The sequence below is a fragment of the Pinus tabuliformis genome, chromosome Q (assembly GCF_031772625.1).
Source record: "Pinus tabuliformis cultivar Carrire ecotype Pingquan chromosome Q, CPIR1, whole genome shotgun sequence".
NCBI lineage: Eukaryota > Viridiplantae > Streptophyta > Pinopsida > Pinales > Pinaceae > Pinus > Pinus tabuliformis.
In genome coordinates, this window is record NC_142296.1 from 1,305,896,367 (window position 1) to 1,305,917,824 (window position 21,458).

A 21,458-nucleotide genomic window follows, 5' to 3' on the forward strand; every position below is an offset into this window, starting at 1 on the left:
CTTTAATTTATCTAACTTTCCGGTCACGTGTAGAGTTTCCAAAAAATGCGTGTAAGAAGAAGGCAATCCAGCAATTAGAATTGTGGTCATGAAACTGTCATCTACGTTTGGAAATCCGGGTTTTACTATTTCTTGCTTAATATTTTTAAGCCTGGAGATATACTCAAGGACATATCCTCCTTTAGTTAGTTTTTGTTGAAGCAACTTAAGTTGTAGATCAACCTTTTTTGATTCAGGTTGTGTATCAAATAGAACTTTGAAAGTACGCAAAGCAGACCATGCATCTGAGGCGTTTTCAATATGAATATACATCTCATCATTAACTGAAGACAATATAAAAGCTAGTGCCTTGACATTTTTAACTTCCCATTTTGTAAGTGGACTTACATCTGTAGGTTTATTAGGGTTAATGTCTCCGTCACATATGTCTTGCCACAATTCATTATATATCAGAGTGCTTTCAATGAGACGTTTCCATGTCTTGTATGATTTTATCCCTTCAAGCTTATTAGAATCAAATAACAGATTAATTAATTTGGACAATATAGGTTTGAAGCTTTGCACCAAAAAGAATCAAGCACAGGAAAGATGAGCAACACGTCACACGAAATACGCCACGCAAAAACGATCTATCGGGGCTTGGCCTTGACCCTCGTATAATTGTTGAAGGAGAAAAATAACTGAGCTTTGCACTTGACTCTAGTCAATTTCTCTTAAGAATTTTACAATGAAATCTTTCAAAATTTGATGGATTTACAATCCCTTGCAAAGTTTTATTAAAAATGTACTCTAACCCCCCCTCAAAGTAAAAAATTACTTTGAGTTACAATGTCGCACTTACCTTTCCAAAGAAAAAATTACAGATAAAATCTCCTTATTACTCCAAAAAAATTATAATTTAGAAGTACATCTTATTACTCCACAAATTTACAAACAATAAATTCCCAAAATTCAAAAACTCACCATATCTCTCCAAAATACAATATTTCTTATCTCTCCAATAAAAATTTACAAACCCTTCACACCTTATTACTCCAAAAAAAGTTATAATTTAGAAGTACATCTTATTACTCCACAAATTTACAAACAATAAATTCCCAAAATTCAAAAACTCACCATATCTCTCCAAAATATAATATTCCTTATCTCTCCAATAAAAATTTACAAACCCCTCACACCTTATTATTCCAAAAAAAATTATAATTTAGAAGTACATCTTATTACTCCACAAATTTACAAACAATAAATTCCCAAAATTCAAAAACTCACCATATCTCTCCAATAAAAATTTACAAACCCCTCACACCTTATTACTCCAAAAAAAATTATAATTTAGACGTACATCTTATTACTCCACAAATTTACAAACAATAAATTCCCAAAATTCAAAAACTCACCATATCTCTCCAAAATACAATATTCCTTATCTCTCCAATAAAAATTTGCAAAATAAAAAAAATATTCTTGATCTCTCCAACAAACGCTTTTTAACTCTTCGATTCAACTTTAAACTTACTTGAAAAAAACACTTTAAGAAGCTCGAATTTTTCCTTACACTCGCTGACGCTGTCCTCCACACTTCTTGCTGGTTGGCTCTCTCAAGCTACGTTTATTCTCTCAAGTGAACACTAGCACAGGGAAACGGAGAGGACAACACGATGTGCACCGCGCACCAGATACTGGAGCGCTGGCTGTTCTCAGCGGGGATGATGGTGAACATAATAGAGGAGAAAGTGAACTCCAGAGATTTGGAAGGCACCGCTAAAGATAGGTGGGTTATGGAAAGGACATGGACGCTGTTGGCGAAGACCGCTTATTTGTTGTCATTGGTGGATCCAGATGATTTCTTGCGGTTAAAGCAACAATTGGCTATGGATAGCTCGACAGGCACCTATTGCCCCCACTCTAGGGCGTTGAGGGACTTGACGAGGGCGTGCAAGAACTTGAGCCCCTTGGTGCCAAGAGTTGTCCGGGTGGAAGTCGATCCGAAGGGCGGGCCATGTCTTCAAGAAGTAGTTATGAGTCTATTCCATTCCCACAGATCCTCTTCAACAACGATGGAGACTACATGTGGTGCCACTGAATTCCCTTGCGTGCCTTCAATGACCATTCATGTGTTGCAGGCTTTCCAGGCCATTGAGGCCGCAGTGAGAAGATTATTTTTTTCGTATCAGCAAGTAGCGTGTTGAAGCGGAGCAAATAACATAAATTCAAGACACAGCAAATTTTGATAATAATAAAAAATTGATTTTCAGATTTAAAAATCTAAAATCAATAAAATAATATAATTTCTTTTCCTTTTGAACAAAAACTGGACAATTTTCATACCAATCATTTGTTGATCAATTCAATGGAGTTTTCTAAGAACTTGTAGAGCTGGAATCTCCTCACATCAGCTGCATTATTGAAGCTCCGATACCACAATAATGGTGGAAGTGTCCTCAGAGGCACAATTTTACTAATTAGAAAAAATAACATAATAATTTTGCAAGAGTTTACACACACACTCCAACACTTTTGCAATCAGGTGAATGAACTATATATAAGCTTAATTTCCTAACCTATTCTAGTTATGGACTACTTATTAAATTAACAAGTGTCCATTTACAATAAATGCAATTCTAACCAATCTACTAACTCTATTCCTAAATTGGAGCCTAAGATACGACATTATTCTAGATGTCATATCTTTTACAACAATATTGTATTTCTAAGTGTCTCCAATATTTAATTAAATATTCTAAATAAATAAATATTCTATCATAACTTTGTGAACTATGAATTTTTATTTTGGATCACCTAACAAACTATTTGTGATTTATTTTACATCATTCACTTATTTTTTTCTTAATTATTATGATGTGTTCTCTTCATTAAACAACTACTGAAAACATAAAGAACAATGAGACAGAGGACATAAGATGCAGGCAATTAGCCAGGGCCAAAACCTCTCCAATCTTGAGAGGAAAACCCACATAATTCTTCTTCTTATAGAATCTTCAATTGACGAATTCCAAGACCTAGACCCTTGACCGGATGAACCCTCCAAGACCAAGGTACAGTTCTTCTTGACTTCTAATAAAGTCAACCCAAATTTATTTGCTTCAAATATGTCTTCTTTTCACAAACTTGGACTTGCACCTTGACTGTGATTTTCAGCGCTTCTTGCAATAACCCTAGCTTGTACAAGTGGGAAAATCATGGTGAAGACAGTTCCTCTTCTCATTTGCTTGGGCAACAATTCCTTCTCCACTAATTTAGCATGCATATTAGTGCTTCTTCCATCCTTCATTTGGTTCCTTGACTGACTTTTGTTCTGCCGTAGCTCGCATGTGTGAGAGATTACCGAAGAACAGACTTCAGAAAAATACTCCTTCTTCTTCGACTTGTCATCTCCCTTCTTCGCGATGTTCTGCACTTCAGATCGAGCTTCTTATGATGCGATCGATGCTTGATAGATGCCCTTTGGAATGAGGCCGATTGCCTCTATATACAGGCTTCCTTGGCAACCCTAATAGGCCGACATCATCTTCTAGAGAGGCTAACTTTCTTATTTGGAGGCCGACTTGATAATTTGTACTTGACATAGTCTTGGAGGGTCATTCTGACACTATTATGACTCAAATAATTTTCTTTACAATATGTAACATGCCCAAGAAGGGTCACTCATACATGACAAGCCCTAGAAGCTCTCAATGGTAAGCTTAATCTAAAAATAATTTTTCCCTTGAACATGAAACCCATGCGTCAAGATTAATAACAATAAATTTATTTATCAAATAGATAAAAATCATGATTACATATATCATTATGAAGACCGAACCTAGTTACATATTTCAACAAGGTTCCCTTCCAATTTCAATGGAAACTCAGTAATTCATTCTCGTTGGTTTGATATTAAACTTAGTGGCATGTTTATACAATCTTGATCAAGTTATACAATTATGGTTAGTCTTGGATTTCATATTTTTGCAGTATTTATTATAGATCTATAGTGCAAGGGACATGTTCCCACATTTAAAAACTAAAGACCCATTCCCATCTTTATAAATCATGTATTGGTTGATCCAACATATTCTGGTCCTTGGGGTTTGTCAAAAATGTTCCTAAATGCATGGGGACATTGGAATGCTCATGCCATACCCATCACCTTCCATGCATAATGTAGGGGATGTTTTGGGGACCATCCCCACATCACTTGATTTTTTGGGGACTCTTAGATACCCTTCACACTAGAGCTACATCGATAACTAGGTAAAAATTTGGGAAATTTTTTTATAGTTAGAGCATGTTTGGGCCCTAGTGTATAAGGGCTATGTTACACCTCATATTGTACGAGGATCCACATTGTGACTTTCTTTACCTTGATGGAGATTTGTAGTCGGTACCTTCGAGCATTGGATTGTCTTTGATACATCTTCATGAAGTCCTTTCTCTTCATGGCATCAAATTATTTGATGAAGGTCTTTGGTTGGGGCATGTTGCTGCACAAAATAGTAGGCCTTATAAATAGGCTAAAGCTAGAGGGCACAACAACACCCTGGGACAAAGGCCCACTGTCACCACAACCTATGTCCCCTTCTCTTCTCAAATTTTCACTAACAGGAGGAGTCCCAGTATCCCTCACTTGTGATTGATGTATCTAGGATAGGTTTGAAGTGAGGCAAGGTGGCTCATTCAATGGAAAGGTTCAATGAAAGTGCGAGCTTTGGGAGAAGCTAGGAAGACTTTCCAAGAAAAACCCCTTGAAAGGAAGTCTACACGAGACCTAGGTTTGAGATATTTGACAAGATAAGAGTTCATCCAAGGTCAAAGTAGACAAGAGAAAAGGTTGCGAAAGATATACTTCAACAAGTACTAAAGCATAAACCTTCAAAGAATCCCCAAGTTGAAGGGTGGCTTCAAGGGTTCCCACTTGGTGTGATGGCTAGGGCATCAATTATATTGATATTTCACCACCAGAATTTGTTCAAAACTTGTGTATGCCTAGAGGAGACACTAAGAATGAGTCTTATCCAGAGGGAATTCAAAACACACTCTCCTATTGGAATTCGCACCAAGCCCTAGAGGGGCCTCCATTTCCTTAATGGGACGAAGAAAAAGAGGTAAAGGGAGGTGAGAGAAAGATGATTTGTTAAGTTGAGAGTGATCACCAAGGATTAAGGACGCTTAGCTATTGGGAGAATTGGAGTCAAAATGATCTTTATTTGTCAACCTCGCCCTTCAATGAGACCTAGAGGCAGCGTCGCTAGCCCTAATTGACGCAGCTACATGGCTACAATAGAATTTTACACTTTGATGGCAATAATTAATGGAGTTTCAAGGATGCAAAGTACAATACAACCTCTAGGAACATTCATTCATTCATTATTTAGGAATAACACATGCAAAATTTCCAATAGCTTCAATGTTCTAACAAAATTTCATTAATTAGGGCACATTAAAGACCATGAAACAATATTCCATGCATTAAACATTCATTAGATAATAAATATAGCATCAAATAACACTTACAAGACAATGAAGAATATATCCATCCACCAAAATGCCAACAAGAAGCTCCAAGAGAGATAGCGAAATTTTCCAAATGTCAAAATGCATTTAATCCATCCAAATCATTCCACAAATTGCAGGACGAAAATCTCTAATGAGCTAGTTGAAAATCCCAGGTGTGATGATTTGAGAGAGTGTAGCTTTCTCTTATTTATACATGCCATACGAGTTCAAAAATGAAAGAAGAAGCCCCTCCAATGCTTAAATTGTCTAGTAACCCAACCATGGTTACACGCCAAAAATGATAGCTAATAAAATAAGTCGAATTAGCCCTCTTAGGGCCATGTTAGGCTAACTTGGAGGCCTAGAAGGGTAGTGTTGAGGCCTCATGTGCTAAAGATGAGAGTGAGGGCCTAAAAAATAATGAATAAGAGGGGAATGCCCTCCAAATGTTGCAAAACATATCCAAACCCCAATTTGGGTTATGTGGGCTCGAAATGGGTCTCATGGGTCTAAAAATGACTCAAGATTGATTCGATGCTCCATCAATGAGGGCTAGAAGATGACACATGCCTTCTCATGTCTCCATGAGAAAGACAAACTTTAGGCCCTAGATCAGCTGCCAAGTGTCAGGTGCAATGTGTAGCTGATTGGGCAACGTGGTCCAAGTGCATCATCATGTTTGTGTAACTGGGGCACGAACAAGCAATGTGGTGGTGCTAAAGAAGCCCATGGTGTCACAACCAATGCTTTGCATGGCTAGAGGCCCATAACTATCAACGCTCACCTTATAAGTGCTATTATGACCCTTTGGAGGGCTTGGATCCCGTATAGGGAGGTCAAATCCAATATGAAAACCCATTTGCAATCTTGTATAAGATCCAATGCGCCTCTTCACCTTCCAGTATAGTGTAATTGAGTAAATAAGCTTGTTGATCAAGGGCATAAATGGACACTTATAGTGGCATGCCTTTCCAAATGGGCTTGGAACAAGTATTGGTGTTACCTCCCTTGACAAGAGAGGTTGATGAAGGACCCCACTAGGTGGTTTCAACCTCTAAGGGAATGACAGGTCCATGTTACACCCATCAAATGGCAGGTGTCATGTGAAATAGTGATGGAACAGAATGGGGGCAGTGAGAAGGCTCCAAGCCACATGCCATGGTACGAGGGTAGCTATGATGAGGGAGGCCTACACCTTGGGTGTATGAATGTAGGAGGGAGCAATCGTGGTATATGAGTTACCTCGGCCTTTGTTTTTCCACCCTTCTTCATATGCCTTTTGCCTTTTATTGATTTTTTTCATTTTACTGCTCGGGGCTCAAGGGAATGAAAGCATGATGTGTAATATGTAGTAGTGATTACCCCCTTAAGGTGGGGTAGTTCATCGCCCATAAGGGGTTGGAACAATCATTGGTTCCTTAACGATGAAAGGGGTACTCATAGGGGCCCTAGGAACTAGGGTAATGGTCATAATGATAGGGGATAGAGCTCATGTTTGGCTTTTTCACACGTGCTAAATTTTATTGCCCCGACCATTTTTTGCATTTTATGGTACATTTCCTATTGTATGTGGCCATATTTTGCTTTTATCTTTATTTTTAGCTTGCATTAACCTCCGAGGCATTGTTTCAGACCCTGAACCAAGGTTTGGACGAGGGGAAGGGGAAGATAACACCTTGTGGATCCAATGGACAAATGTGGACCCAGACGGGAAAAATGTGAGAAGGGCTTGTAATGAGTGGAGCTAAGTGAGACATGGTATCGAGAAGCGGGACCAGGCAACCAAAGTCAAGGTTTCCCACAAGACTAGGATACAAGATTAACCTCCAAGTTGATGTAAGGGAACAAGAGTATAATCAAAGCCTGTTCTTTCTGCTGAATCCCCCCACCAATCCATGCCCAAATGTACCCAAGAAAAGCAACCATAAACACCCAATTACATAATGAAAATCATACATTCGGGGTTGGATGACCCACCTTCAAACATACAATCATGACAGATGAACGAGGGCACACAATGGCTAGCTTAGGTGGTTGAGAATAGTTGCATATCGAGCTATCAGGTGGCTGCAAGGGGCTGCCGACTAAAGACAAATCTAGGAGAAAATTTCTCCTATAGGGGTCACCCATTGGTGGTCGGTAACAATGCAGTGTTACTTCTCCTTGGTTGATTATGCTTATTGGTTTCATGATGTTTTGGTATGTACATTTAATGATTATATAGCTTGCTATCTCATTGTGTTGTGGTTTTGCTATACTAGGTGGGTTAGCATTTGTATTGTTCCCTGTTATGAATATAGTTTATATCAAAATAATATAGATATAAATAAATAATAATTGTAATAATAGTTAATTCAAAATTAATTAGTTAATAAAGAGGCATGTCTCTAAGAACATAACCATTCATGAAGGGACACTTGCGTAGGTATATAAGCGGGCCCTCATTGTAACATTCAATCATTATTGTTTATCATCTTATTAATAAAAATATTTTACAATACATTTGTGTACAATTACATTTAAAGTACAAACAAGCTACACTATAGTGTTTGTTTGTTTTAGTGGTATCGAAGTAATTCATTCCTTGACTAAATGCTACACTGTTCATCCATTAAAATTTAGGTCAGAAAATCATGGGAACATATTCCGAAGATTATGACCATAAAGCTACTCGAGAATTATTACTGGAAATGAGAGGAATACTTGCAAAATTAATAAATCTTTTTGAAATATATTCAACATTACAATAAAGTTGATTTTAATTTCAACGATGAAATTATTGAACATACAACATCTAAAGATGTAGAAGGTATAGATGAGACTGAATCTAAGGACGATGTTGATTTCTTCAACCTACCAGCATGTAATGAATCCAATTTTTCCTCTAATATCTTACCCGCCATTAAAAACCACAATGTAAACGCTGAGAGTAGTGATGTCGGATCACCTTCCTTACAATCAAATTTCACCGTTGATTCTTTACGTGCCATTTATGCCCACAATGGAAATGATGTTGTGCTTGGTACCAAAGGGAATTCCTTTCCTTGTGAGAATCATTTTGCTTTTACTAATTCTAATAATTGTTACAATCCAAATTGCCTAATCGTGTTAGACCGAGTATTAAGGAGCGTTCTTCCCTTCATATTGAAGACAACCATGGCTCACATGCAAGAGAGGCAAATTACCAATGATGAGTGGTTCCCAGCCCTTTCTTGTGGTCTATGTCCGCCATTTTCATTATCCCCTCCAAATCTAGAGGACAGAGAAAAAAATAATTCATTGATAAATTATTTGGAGAGTCAACAGACTTTTGACACCAAAAATGACACAGCCAGGAAGAATAACACACTTCAAATTCTCAAGCAGATTGTTGAGGAATAGTTAGTAAAAGCTGGTAAAAGGTATACACAGAAAGATATTATTTTAAGTAAATCTCATGCAAAAGTATATGTTATTGGATCATTTGCATTAAATGTACACTGTCCTGAAAGTGATATAGATGCAGTATGTATTGGGCCTTCGTATGCAAATCGAGATATTGATTTCTTTGTTCACTTTTACAATATGTTGGCAGCAAGGGAAGATGTAACTGAAATTATATCTTTGCCCAGTATTCTAGTACCTATAATAAAAATCAAAATTAATGGTGTTTCTTTTGATTTGAGTTATTCAAAGCTCATAACTCATTTCGTAAAATACAATGAAATGCAACTCAATCCAAATAAGAAAAAAATTTCATCTTATTTTGAAAATAACAATGGGGAGAGTGAACGTAGCGTTTGGGGATGGATAACCCATCGCAAATTTATGTCACTTTTTCCAACCAAACATGGAAAAGATATACGTCCTCTTAGCAACTTTAGAAATACTCTCAGTTGTATTAAACTTTTGACAAAACAAAGAGGAATAAATTATTAAATTCTAATATTTTGGGAATGTTGGGAGGCATCAACTATGCCATATTGCTTGCCAAGATATGTACACTATTTCCCATGGCTCTTCCTTATAAATTGGTATATTATTTTTTTAAAGTGTACTCTCAATGGAAGCGGCCAACTTTAGTGATGTTGTATCCAATCCAAGGAGGCTTGGCTAGCAATCATGAAAAATTTGCATGGGATCCACGTCAATACTTTCGTGACAGAAGGCATGCAATGTCCATAATCACACCGGTATAGCCTTCTACTAAATCTTGTTATCGTGTAACTAGAACCACTCGAAGTGTCATGGTTTAAGAGTTTAGAAGAGCTCACAGGACATGTTAGAGATGGGAGGATAATCTTCTTTGCAAATGGTAAATTTTGTTTCTGGCCTCTACTTGTTTTGAAGATTAGTTTGACTATTATTTAGTATTAGCAATTGAAGCCTCAAATAACATAGACCTTTATGCATGGAGTAGTTATGTTTTATCTACTTTGACAGAGAAATTATTCTCCCCTATTGAAAACTTGTACTACAATTTTTTTGGATGCCATCCTCGTGTTGTTCAATACATTGATCAAGATGAGCAAAATGAACATCATGTGATATACTTGATTGGCTTGAAGGGTGTGGATCATTAAAATTTTCATAGAACAAAAGATATTGTATAAGTTAAAATAAACATTTATTTAAATGTAATAAGAGAAACACCACCCACCATTAAGAAAACTGGAACGGAAGCGAATATCTAAAGTGCACAAAGAACGGATCTCTGTTCTTTGGTCAGTCAAGAAAATGGAAGGCGTCATCAAACTTCCCACTTAGTTACAGATAACATAAATGTTGCAAATGGTGAAGAAATTCCGGAGGAGTCTACATGTCATATAAAGAGCCAAGAACCTTCTACACGAGTGATATTGAGCGACGGAGAAAATGGCAAACATAATCAGCCCTCCCACTTAGTTACAGAGGACACAAACACTGCAAATGGTTAAGAAAATTGTGGAGGACTTTACATGTCATATAAAGAGCCAAAAGTCATGTATACAAGTTTTATCGAGCCTTGTGGACTTCGTTGAAACATTACTCGAATTTAGTGTTGATATGTTGCATGAGATTGACTTGCAGGACAAGGTGGACAAACCCACAAAAATAGTTGAAGTTCTATTCCAGTTTTATGCGATTGTTGCTCACATAGGTGAATCATCCACCAACAACACTATGGTGCGAATGTCAAACGTCGACTAGTATGAGTGCAATGAGTGCAATGATGGGCATGTTAAAAGAAGTCATTTGTTCTCTGTTCCACTGCAGTTTCACCTTCCGACAACAAGCCAATACCATATCGAATAGTCAACTGGCACAGGGACGAAGTGAAGCATTGTACAAACATGACTATATGCATCCATATGATTTTTATGGGCTATAAGTAAAACAAATTTAATAAAAAGTCACCTTTATAAAGTAATTATACAGTAACTTTATAATGAGTTTTTATAAAGCTATTTAAAAAAATAATGATTAATTAATTAATATAATAAATAAAATAAAATAATATTAAAAAATAATAATAACTAAAAATATAAAAAAAATAAAATCAAAGGGGAAATGGATAAACCCCAATAGTACTATTGATGAATTAAAAATGTCAAAATGACGTGCGCAACATGAAGAAAATTGTCAACAATAAGCTTTGAGGACAATGCTTTTTGAAGAGGAAGGCAATGTTATGAATATAATTTATATAAAAATAATATAAAAAAATAATAATCATAATAATAGTTAATTAAAAACAATTAGTTAATAGAAAGGCATGTCTCTAAAGACATGACCATTCATGAAGAACACCTACGTAGGTATATAAGCTGACCTTCATTGTAACATTCAATCATCCTTGTTTATCATCTTATCAATAAAAATATTTTACAATATATTGTGTACAATTACATTTAAAGTACAAACAAGCTACACTATAGTGTTTGTTTGTTTTTTCCCTTATCTTATGATGTTGATGTGGTTGGAAAATGCATTGTGGTAGTGCTCTTTGCCTTGGTGGGATTCCCCTAGGTGATATGACTTAACATTTTGACATTTGTTAAGCACTGCCCAGTGTTTTAAAAACCGGTCGACTTGAACATGAAATTGGTCAAACCAGCCGATTTATTAGCTGGTCGGGTCAAATCGGCAGAAAAATCGGGTTCGACCCCCCCACTTCGTTCTGAAACCACAAAAATGGTGCTAATCGGTTGGTTTAGGACGAAACTGGCCGATTTCTGGTCAAACTGGTCGGTTCCATCCTAAATCGGATGGTTAGCTGCCAAGGCCACGGAGGACCCACACAATGCACTTTAGTAAGGTTTTAGGGTGTTTTAGAGGGAAAATAAGGGTTGTTTTCCTCCAAAAACACCATCTCGAAGCCTTTAAAATGAGCTTACCCCTATCATTTGTCTCACACATCTCATTTGGAGTTTTTGTGAGTTTGATTGGAGCTTGGAGAGTGTTGAATTTTTGTTGGAGTAGTCATGTTGGATGCTTGGAGTTGGAATTATTTTGGAGATAGTTTGGAGTTGTCAGTGGAGTTGGCATCTTCAAGAAGAGGCTAAGGAAATTAGTTTGCATTTCTAGGTAAGGATTTTCACTTTAAAAATTCATCATTTCACTGTTGTTCATGTATTAATTTTTTTTTTTTTTTTTTTTTATGTGTTCTATACTATCAAATTTTGTAGGCGACATGTGCATTTTATTCCTAAATTTAGCTTTGGTTTTCCATTTTTCTTAGCTATAATTTTTTTTAAATGGAAGATTTCTTTGCAAATTTTAATTATTTCAGGCCAACGTGGCTCTAAAAGCAAAGGACAATGCATGGGCTCATTGTGATTTGATTGATGGAAAAATGACATGCAAACAACACTTTGTTGGGATAAGAAGCCAAGTAAAGCCATGTGAAGCACCAAATGAAGTGTTAGGTCCTATTAGGGCAGAATACCTTTCCAAGTTTGAAAAGTTTGAGGAGAATAAGGCTAGGGATAAAGCCATCCAAGATGACATTGCAAGGAAGAGAGAATTATTAGAAGCCATGAAGGAGAGTGGGCATGATGATTATGAGATTCAAGACTTCTCTTTTATCTCTTCCACCAATGTCTCTTTTCACCATGTTCCTCCTTCTTTTGGCCAACAATCAAAATGAACAAAGAGAACAAAGATCCAGAGTTATTTCTCATCCTCTGCTAACATTGTCCTCTGCCAACATTGTCTCTTCTAATCCCATTTCCTCATATGCATGACTTGAGGGGAGCTCTTTTGCAAAAAGAGATTTCTTCTATTGATGAGTATTTGGCTGAATATAGAGATTCATGGTTCAAAACAAGTTGTTCCATCATGTAAGATGGATGGACCGATGGAAAGAACCACACTATCATTAATTTCCCTTGTTTTTTGCCATCAAGTAACCATGTTTTTTAGATCAGTTGATGCATCTGATAAGTTTGAAGGATGCAACCCTTCTATTTGAGCTTTTGGATGACATTATTTAAGAAATGGCGGAGCAAAATGTTGTGTAGGTCATCACTGATAATGTCTCAAACAATGTTCTTGCTAGAAAGATGCTTGAGGCCAAATATAGGACCATATTTTGGACTCTATGTGCTGCACATTGCATAGACCTCATGCTTGAGGACATAGGCAAAGTGGAGTGGGTAAAAAACACTGTCGGGTATGCCAAATGCATTACAAAATACATTTACAACTACTCATGGGTATTAAGCCTAATGAGGAAAAACACTGGAGGTAAAGAGCTTGTTAGGCTTGCAATTACGAGATTTGCAACTCACTTCTTCATGTTGCAATGTCTCAATGCTCAATAAAAAAACATGCAAAAAAGGTTTTCTTCTGATAGTTGGACTGAATCTTGGTGGACTCGTAGACAAGATGGAAAAGACACAAAAAAGAAAGTGTTTGACAATTATTTTTGGAAAAAGTCTGCAAAGCTAGTGAAAATTACTGAGTCCATTGTTAAGGTGCTAAGGATGGTGGATGGGGAAAAATTGGCCATGGGCTATATTTATGAGGCTATGGATCAGGCAAAGGAGAAGATACGAGCAGCTTACAAGGACAAATTAGCTAAATATGGTTGTATATGGGAGATCGAGATCATTGATAACAGATGGAACAATCAACTCCATTGTCCTATACATGCCGCTGGGTAATTTTTGAACCCAAAGTATCATTATAAAGCTCGACTAGGAGATCTGCAGGATGGGGAGGTAAGAGCTGGATTGATTAATTGCTTGGAGCACATGGTCCCTGTTGACCACTGGAGTGGCACCTGATGATTATATGAAGACTCCATGCCCAAGGATGATCTGAAAGACACTTGTATCATCAGATATCACTAGTCAACGAAGTTTTTAAACTCTACTTCTATTTCTAATCATCTTTTTTATACCTAGATTCCATACCCTATGGGGAATTGTAATAAGTGATCCTAGTAATGATGTGTTTTGAGTCTGTAACAGGCCTAGGATGTTGGAACTTGATTAACAAACGAGTGTGCTTTGGAGTGTTTTTTTTTATTTGGATAATTATCCCTTCTTTTTTAAAGGTAGATAATTTTATAGGTTTTTCACTAACTTTTAACTCTAAAGTCGGGGTGACAGTTTGAAGATTGATCCCCTAACATATTTTAATGTCTAGAGTCGATGTATATTACCATACTGGATCACATAAAAAATTTCGTGGAATTTGGTTAGGTCTAGGTAGTCATTTTTTACTTTTTTAGATTTTTCGCACTGTGGAAATTGCAATAAAAATTGTATTTGTAATGTAATAAGTGATGTCTAGAGAAGTTGTATAGGGTATGAGTAATAAAATTTTCGCCTTTCACCCTCAACTTTCTACTATGACACACTTTGAGGGGTTAAAAATGTGTTTTAAACCCTCAAACCCCACTTTTTCTAACTTTAGTGGAAAATCTAGCAATTAATTAAGCAAAAAATTAAATAAATGGAGAAAAATAAATATCCATATATGATAAATGTTGTGGAAATGAGGTGGAAAATTATGGCGGAGTTAAAGTGAAGTCCCAAGGTGATGTGGACTTCTAAAATCGAGGAAAAGACATGTGCTTAAATAAATTCGAATTTCTGGCATTAAATGAGAAAGTTGCTTACTTGTTTAGAATTTGTGAAGTTAATGCACATTTGGGAAGATTTGGGAGAATATTTGGTGGATATTTTTGTGGGAAATTGTCCTCCCCACATGGGTTACCACCCATCTACACTTGTCATTCCAATTTAAAATTCGAATTTGGCACATAAAGGAAGAAAAAAATGATGTCCGCTTGCCAGAAATCAATTTTTACACTTGGCATTGGAGCTCCATTCAACAAATTCGAATTTCTTTTTGTAATTATCACCTGATGCCACTTGTTTAACCACTTCTACATTGAGATTTGCTCCCAATTCTCTATATAATGGAGCCATGGGCTCTCATATTGTATCATTGCCTATTAGCTTTTGTGTTTGCGAAAGTGCTGCTACCATGTACACTTTTCAAGAATATCAATAAAAAGACTTTGGGGGTCCATTCATGCGTGTTGTTCCTTTGGAGCATGGTGCATTGTGATTTATTGATATAATCGTTCTATGCTTTGAATTATTTCGTTTTTCATATATTTTTGTAACAACTATCTTGTATTAGTGTTTTATTTGAAAGGAGGCTCTAGAGTCTGAAAGTTCTAGTTTATTTTCAAAGGAATTTCTAGAAGTTTCAATTCATTGTTTGCTTATCTATATCTATATGAACTAATGTTTGAGTTGAGTATTGTTGAAGAGTTTTTGTTGGATCAAGCGTGAGGGGAAGTCTTTGGGAGACCAATCCACTCTTGGAGCACCATTCAAAGAAACTCTTATTTGTTATTTGAATTCACTCAGTTTATCTTACGAAAAGTGTCTTGCAGAGATTCATTTGGTCATAACTTGTATACAATTTTTTTTATTTTATTTTAATCTTTGACATAATGCTTCATTGATTCATATTAGTTATTTGAGAGTTTTTTTAAACTAAACCAAGTGATGGGGTTCACTCCCATCATTTGTTTTGATTTTTTGTATATTATTTAATTGTTTTCATATCCTCTCTACAATAATTGGATTATTGATCTTGCAACCCATAGGTAGAGTGTTGGTGACAAGAACATCAAGGAAGTATCACACAAACTCTAGCACTTTTCCTTGTAGGACCTCTCTACATTTTCCAAGTTGATATTTTTGAGGAGACGGTGAATAAAGAAGAGGGTTGCTATTTGGCAAGGCCATGGGATTTTGAAGAAGATTGACTCCTTGTTTTGTGCAACATTTCATTCACTTTTGAAAGCCAAGCCTTGGGGCACCAAGAGACACTTAACTTCTTCAATCTTGAGAGCTTTCTCATTATACTTCATTTTCTGAATTTGAGTTTCAAGAAGGAGATCTAGAGCTTGAGAAGCCCCATTAATTGTAAAGACTCCTCTTGAAGATTTACTTGAGACCTCTTCAAATTTTCTCATCTTGTAACATCTAATAAAAGCTTAGTTTTTCTTGTGAGAGTTCGGGTTTTCACTCAAGACATTATTTTCTCATTTTTGGAAAAATGAGGAACATGTGAGTGGTTTGATTTTGAACTTGTTTTATAAGTTTTTCATTTTGCATGCCTTAAAATTAACACAACATCACTTTCACAAGCTAATTTTCTGAATTTGTTTTTGTTACTTATTTTCATGCTTTGCCATTTCAAGTTTAGCTTTCAAGTACAAATTCTAAATCTGATTTTCGGAAACAATTTATTTTATGCAAGACATCGAATTTCAAGTAGCAAAGTTTAACCATTTGCGTCATGTTGGCCTCACAATAGGCTCATTGTTTACATGCTCATTTATTGGAGTTATTTACTCATTTTGCAAGCACATAAATTTCAAGTTTCATTGCTTTAGTTGATTATTGGTTTATCATTTGTCAAAACAATTATTTTGAGTAACTTACAATCTTATATGTTCATGAAGCTTATGTATCTTGCATTATCTTGAGCAACTATCCAAGTTATTTTTTTGAGCAAATTTCCATTTTCTTGAAGCAAAACATTTAGTAATCTTACTTAATTCATGTGCAAGCTAATTTCTTTTTCCAATTGAGTTTACATTTTGCAATTCACTTTGAGCATTGTTTCTATTATATTGAATGCATTGCAAATCTTTATTTGGAAAACTTATTTGCATACCATATTAGACATTTTGGTATAGTTGCATTCTCACTAAAATTAACCTCCAAGCATAAGTTTGGTTGATAGAAAGTATAGGGAAAAATGTTTTCCCGGAAAGTTCTTCCATCTGGTATGAAGTAAGGTAAAAGCATGTGACCCTGTAGTTAGGAAGGAGGTTTGTCTCCTTGTAGGAACGAAGGTACACATTGACTCGTAAGACTCAGGGAATAGGTATCGTTAATGGCACCTCAATGCCCTCGACCTTTTTTTACAATTACCTCAATTTTTACCCCTTGGTAAGAACTCAAGAGAAGGATTTTTCACTTAGATTAAGCATTTTAGATTAAAAATAACTAAGACTAATTGCATCCAAATTTAGTGTAAGTGCATATCATGTTAATACATCTAATGGTTTTATTTGCAATTTTCCATTCTACTTGTCATTGTTTAGTATTCTATGTTGACAAGCATTATTACATTTTCATTTTGCAAGTAAAACACTAATTGTTTTTTCTTTTGCAAGATATCTCTATATGCTTTTATTATATTTTGATAGCATTTTATATTTTGTATCAATTATCGTCCTAACATCTTTGTTTCCATTGTAGGATTGCTTTGTTTTTATTGTTGGAAGTGTTGACCCTGCCACCTACACCTACCTACAAGTTAGTGAGAAAATCCTTCAACCCCACAAGGTGTGGTTGGTGGCAGGGCACTCAGAGAAGGGGCTGTCAAACTAATCTCGACTCTCTCTGTTTGAGTATCTCCTAGGTTTGCTAAGGGGGGTGGTCCCTAATGAAAAGTTAAGTTAAAAAAGATGTGAGTTTCTAGGAAAATTGTTAGAGCTAAATATATTCTCTTTAAGATTTATAAGCAAAAACTGTTGTAAGCAATAACCATCATAATTATGATAAGCATGAAACACATAAACAACCAGTGCTTTCCAAGTATTTGCTCTTTAATAAATGAAATTGTATTTTGCTTAAAATGAAGTGAAATGCTTTCAAATGGAAAGCCAAAATTACTTTGAAAAGTGAAACAATAAATTGTTAGCACAAGATATTATAAATGCTTTCAAAATGAATAAGTCTATAAATCAAAACATGGAAACTATTTTGATCAAAAGGATACAAAAATAATTCAAATGTTAGACCAAGATGACAACATGCAATTAAGTTTGCAACCCAAAATAATAGTACTTGAAAGTGAAATCAACCATTCAAAACAATATGCTATTAAACCAGAAGATGAGTCAATTTCCAAGTACAAGAAAATTAAACTTGTTGCAAAATTAAAAGAGATTATAATGCTTGCATCCAAAGTTTCTCTTGAAATAAGATTTACATGTGAGACTTTAAACCAAAGCAAATGTGATGGAATGATTTTCTTGGTTCATTTTATTTGATTAGTGCTAAGGAAAAGTTACAATTGATCTCTAGTCCTCGGACCTCGTCCTCGCCCAAATATTTGGATCTCATAATGACGAGTCAATAGAGGTAGAGGATCCCTAAAAGTCTATTCAGCCAACTTAAGTTGGAGGAAAGTTTTAGTGAGGCTTGGGGCATTCCTTTACTAAAATGCCTAGGTGAAGTGAAAATTGTGTTAATTCCCCAAATTAAACTAATGTTTCATGCAAATGCTTCAAACATAAATAGTTTGCAAAACTTTAGAGGCTAGAATGTAAATAAACTCAATGTGTTTGCACCATTGAATAGAAAATAAGCAAGTAAAATGAAATAGATTTTTTTAAGTTACAATTGTTTCAAATAAATGATAATGCTTCAATAATTTTCATGACATATAACATAAATTGACCAAGTAGTGAAACATATACTTGAAAAAATTATGAAACAATTAAAACTTGTCAAAGTATGAAGTGTTAACACATAAGATGAAATTTTATCAAATTTACAATTTGGAAGCGTATGCATGTGAGAATTTAAATAAAAGACTAATAAAAATTTGTATGTGGAGTGAAGTGTTGACTTTGAGCATGTACAATATGAAATAAAAAACTAGAAAGCTAAGAAACTAAAAGCAAGATTATGCCACCCACAAGAATCCCTCTTCTAAATGAGGAAGGGGGATACCATGGGAAAAATCCCTAGCTCCCTCGAACAATTTTTTTATTATTTTTTATTAGCGCTTAAAGCGGGTAAAAATGCCTCTAAGATGGCAACTCACAATATGAGAGAGATCTTTACAAAGATGAGACTTTAACAAAGCTAGACTCTCTCTTGAAAAATATAACAACAACAAACTTGAAGATGGAAAAAACTCTCCAAAATAGATTCACAAGGCTCAAAAGGCCCATGGCCTAGTTGAGTTTGCAACTCTCCACTAAGTGCTTATGGCCTCCTTATAAATCAGTGTTTGGATAATGTGAGGGGGTCCTGTATACACACGAGTGAGTAGTTTTCCGAAGCTTCTCCTCAAGCTCTTTGTTGCCTATTGCTCAATCCTATGGGTTGCAAAACACAAAAAATACCAATTGTCAGCGTGAAATTAAAAAAAAAGAAACCAAAATTAAACTTATAATTTAATTTACAAAGTACTAGCTTAAGTAATGAGAGTAAACACCCATACTTGCCTAGCGTTAAAACGACTCTTAAATAGGAGATATAATTTTGAAAGAACCAGAATCAAAGAAGTATTTTGAATTTTAAATGGATGATCAAGTAACTATAGAGTAAGAAAACTCCCATTTTCTCTTTGTTGAATGGAAACATGAAGCGGAAAAATGGCCAAGTCTTGGATCGCTGTGACTTTGGGAGTAAGTTGAGCTGATGGAGATTTCTCCCACTTCTAGATGGATTCCTGCATACAATACAAAAGATCTTTCCTACACACTTTAACATGTATTAGTTTGCACAAGTTTAGAACAATATAATGAATAAGATAAACTAAACATCCTCTTAAAATGAATTGACAAGCTTATCCCTAGAATACTACTATAAATCAATGATATGTGCAAGATAGCTTGCAAACATCAACCTGAGCAAGATGACAATTATAAACTAATATTAATTCAATATGTGAAAGAAATTAAACACGATAACGATAGCATGAAAGGACATCACCTCATAACGCCAAGAGAACACCAGCAAGATAGCCTCAAAGTCTTGATTGTATTAAAAAAATATGCAAGTACAAAATGACAAAGTTCCCTCAAGCCCAATAGCTTATTACATGATACAATATGAAAGCATATAGCCTCATTATATAGAGAGTTGGGAGCAAATCCCAAGGAAGAATGCATGTGAGCACTGAACTTGGAGCAAATCCCAAAGAAATATAAGTCAAGTTCGATGTGGAGAAGATAGAGACATCAAAGCAAAATTGAATTTCATACATGCAGATTAAGGGAAATCGAATTCCATATATGACATAGTAAACTCATCCATGAGTGAATCCAAGTGCCGTGATAACTCTAGCCAACAAATGCAAACTCGAACTAAGTGATGCCGCATGTGTAGATGATCCCTAGATAGCTCTTCATAGGTCCCCAGGAACTGTGTGATTCCTCCATGTGCAACTCGTAATCCTCAAGAGTAGAGTGCTAAGAGAAGAAGAACCTGAGATAACTGTGAGATGAGACCCCATATAATCTTCAGTTTAAATATTCCGTAGAATATTCTTTCAATACATGAGTTCCTCTAATAAATTCGATTTTCCACATGTGCAACCGTTGCTTTATTTATGAGAAATTTGATTTTATGAAATAATAGTATATTTATGATGCAATCCGCTCAGTCATCTTCCACATGTCCGTTGACTCAACCCTTTGACTTAGGATAATTTCCAAGTCATTTCCACGTCATTCTGTCACATAAAATAATTTATCTCTCTATTTTATTTAATTCTAGCATAATTAAATGCCACAATTTCCACTAAACTTAAGAAATGTGGGTTTTGAGGGTCCAAAACACATTATTAACCATTCAAAGTGTGTCATAGTAGAAAGCTGAGGGTGAAAGGTGTAATTTTGATTACTCATACCTCATACAACTTCTCTAGACTACACTTATTACAATTTAAATACAATTTTATTTGCAATTTTTGACCTGTGGAAAATCTTAAAAAAAAAAGACTACCTAGATCTAACCAAATTTCACAAATTTTCCGTGTGTAATATAATATGGTAATATACATCGACTCTAGATACTAAGATGTGTTAGGGGCTCAACTTTCAAACTGTCACCCCGGTTTTGGGGTAAAAAGTGAGTGAAAAAACCTAGAAAATTATTCGCCTTTGAAAAAGAAGGGGTAATTAATCAGATAAAAAAAAACACTCAAAGGTGTACTCGTTTGCTGATCGAGTCCCAACATTTTAGCCCTGTTACAGACTCAAAAAACTCATTATTACTAGTATCATCTATTACAATTCCTCGCAAGATGTGGAATCTGGGTACAAGAAAGATGATGAGAAGATATAAGTAGAGTTAAAAAACTCTGTTGACTGATTATATCTGATGGTACAAGTGTCTTCTAGATCATCCTTGGGCATGAAGTCTTCATATAATCATCAGGTGTCACTCCAGTGGTCAACATTTTGCTCCATATGGAGATGCATGTTAGATATAAAATAACAATGTGCAAGAACCTAGAATTTGCATCCATCGACAAAAGACATATATCAACGATATCCATTCAAAAATATAATCAAACACATAAATGAAGCAATGAAAATTTATTTTAAAAGCATAAATGACAATTTATTCATGAAATAAAACTAATTAAACAAAAATGGCAAGGGGTAAGGTTAGAAATATGATACAAAAAGATGCCTCATGGCATCAGATGTCTTC

General features: G+C 35.4%; 1 protein-coding gene and 1 pseudogene across 2 annotated transcripts in view; both read left to right on the top strand.

Moving 5' to 3' along the window:
* The window catches only part of LOC149224628 (uncharacterized), a 41,776-nt pseudogene extending 24,190 nt beyond the window's left edge, over positions 1-17,586 (top strand). Inside the window, exon 2 of the transcript XR_016249526.1 lies at positions 17,259-17,586. The product of XR_016249526.1 is annotated as an uncharacterized LOC149224628 (transcript). The remainder of the gene's footprint in view (positions 1-17,258) is intronic.
* On the top strand, positions 1,659-2,189 carry LOC149224629 (nematode resistance protein-like HSPRO1). The gene has a single exon (XM_089388233.1). The coding sequence runs from the start codon at positions 1,659-1,661 to the stop codon at positions 2,187-2,189; it is 531 nt and encodes a 176-aa protein (XP_089244359.1).
* Positions 17,587-21,458: the final 3,872 nt, after the last annotated feature.

What these genes read in the sequence shown, in the direction of transcription:
- LOC149224629 (XM_089388233.1), top strand. Translation starts at nt 1,659, where the DNA reads ATGTGCACCGCGCACCAGATACTGGAGCGCTGGCTGTTCTCAGCGGGG.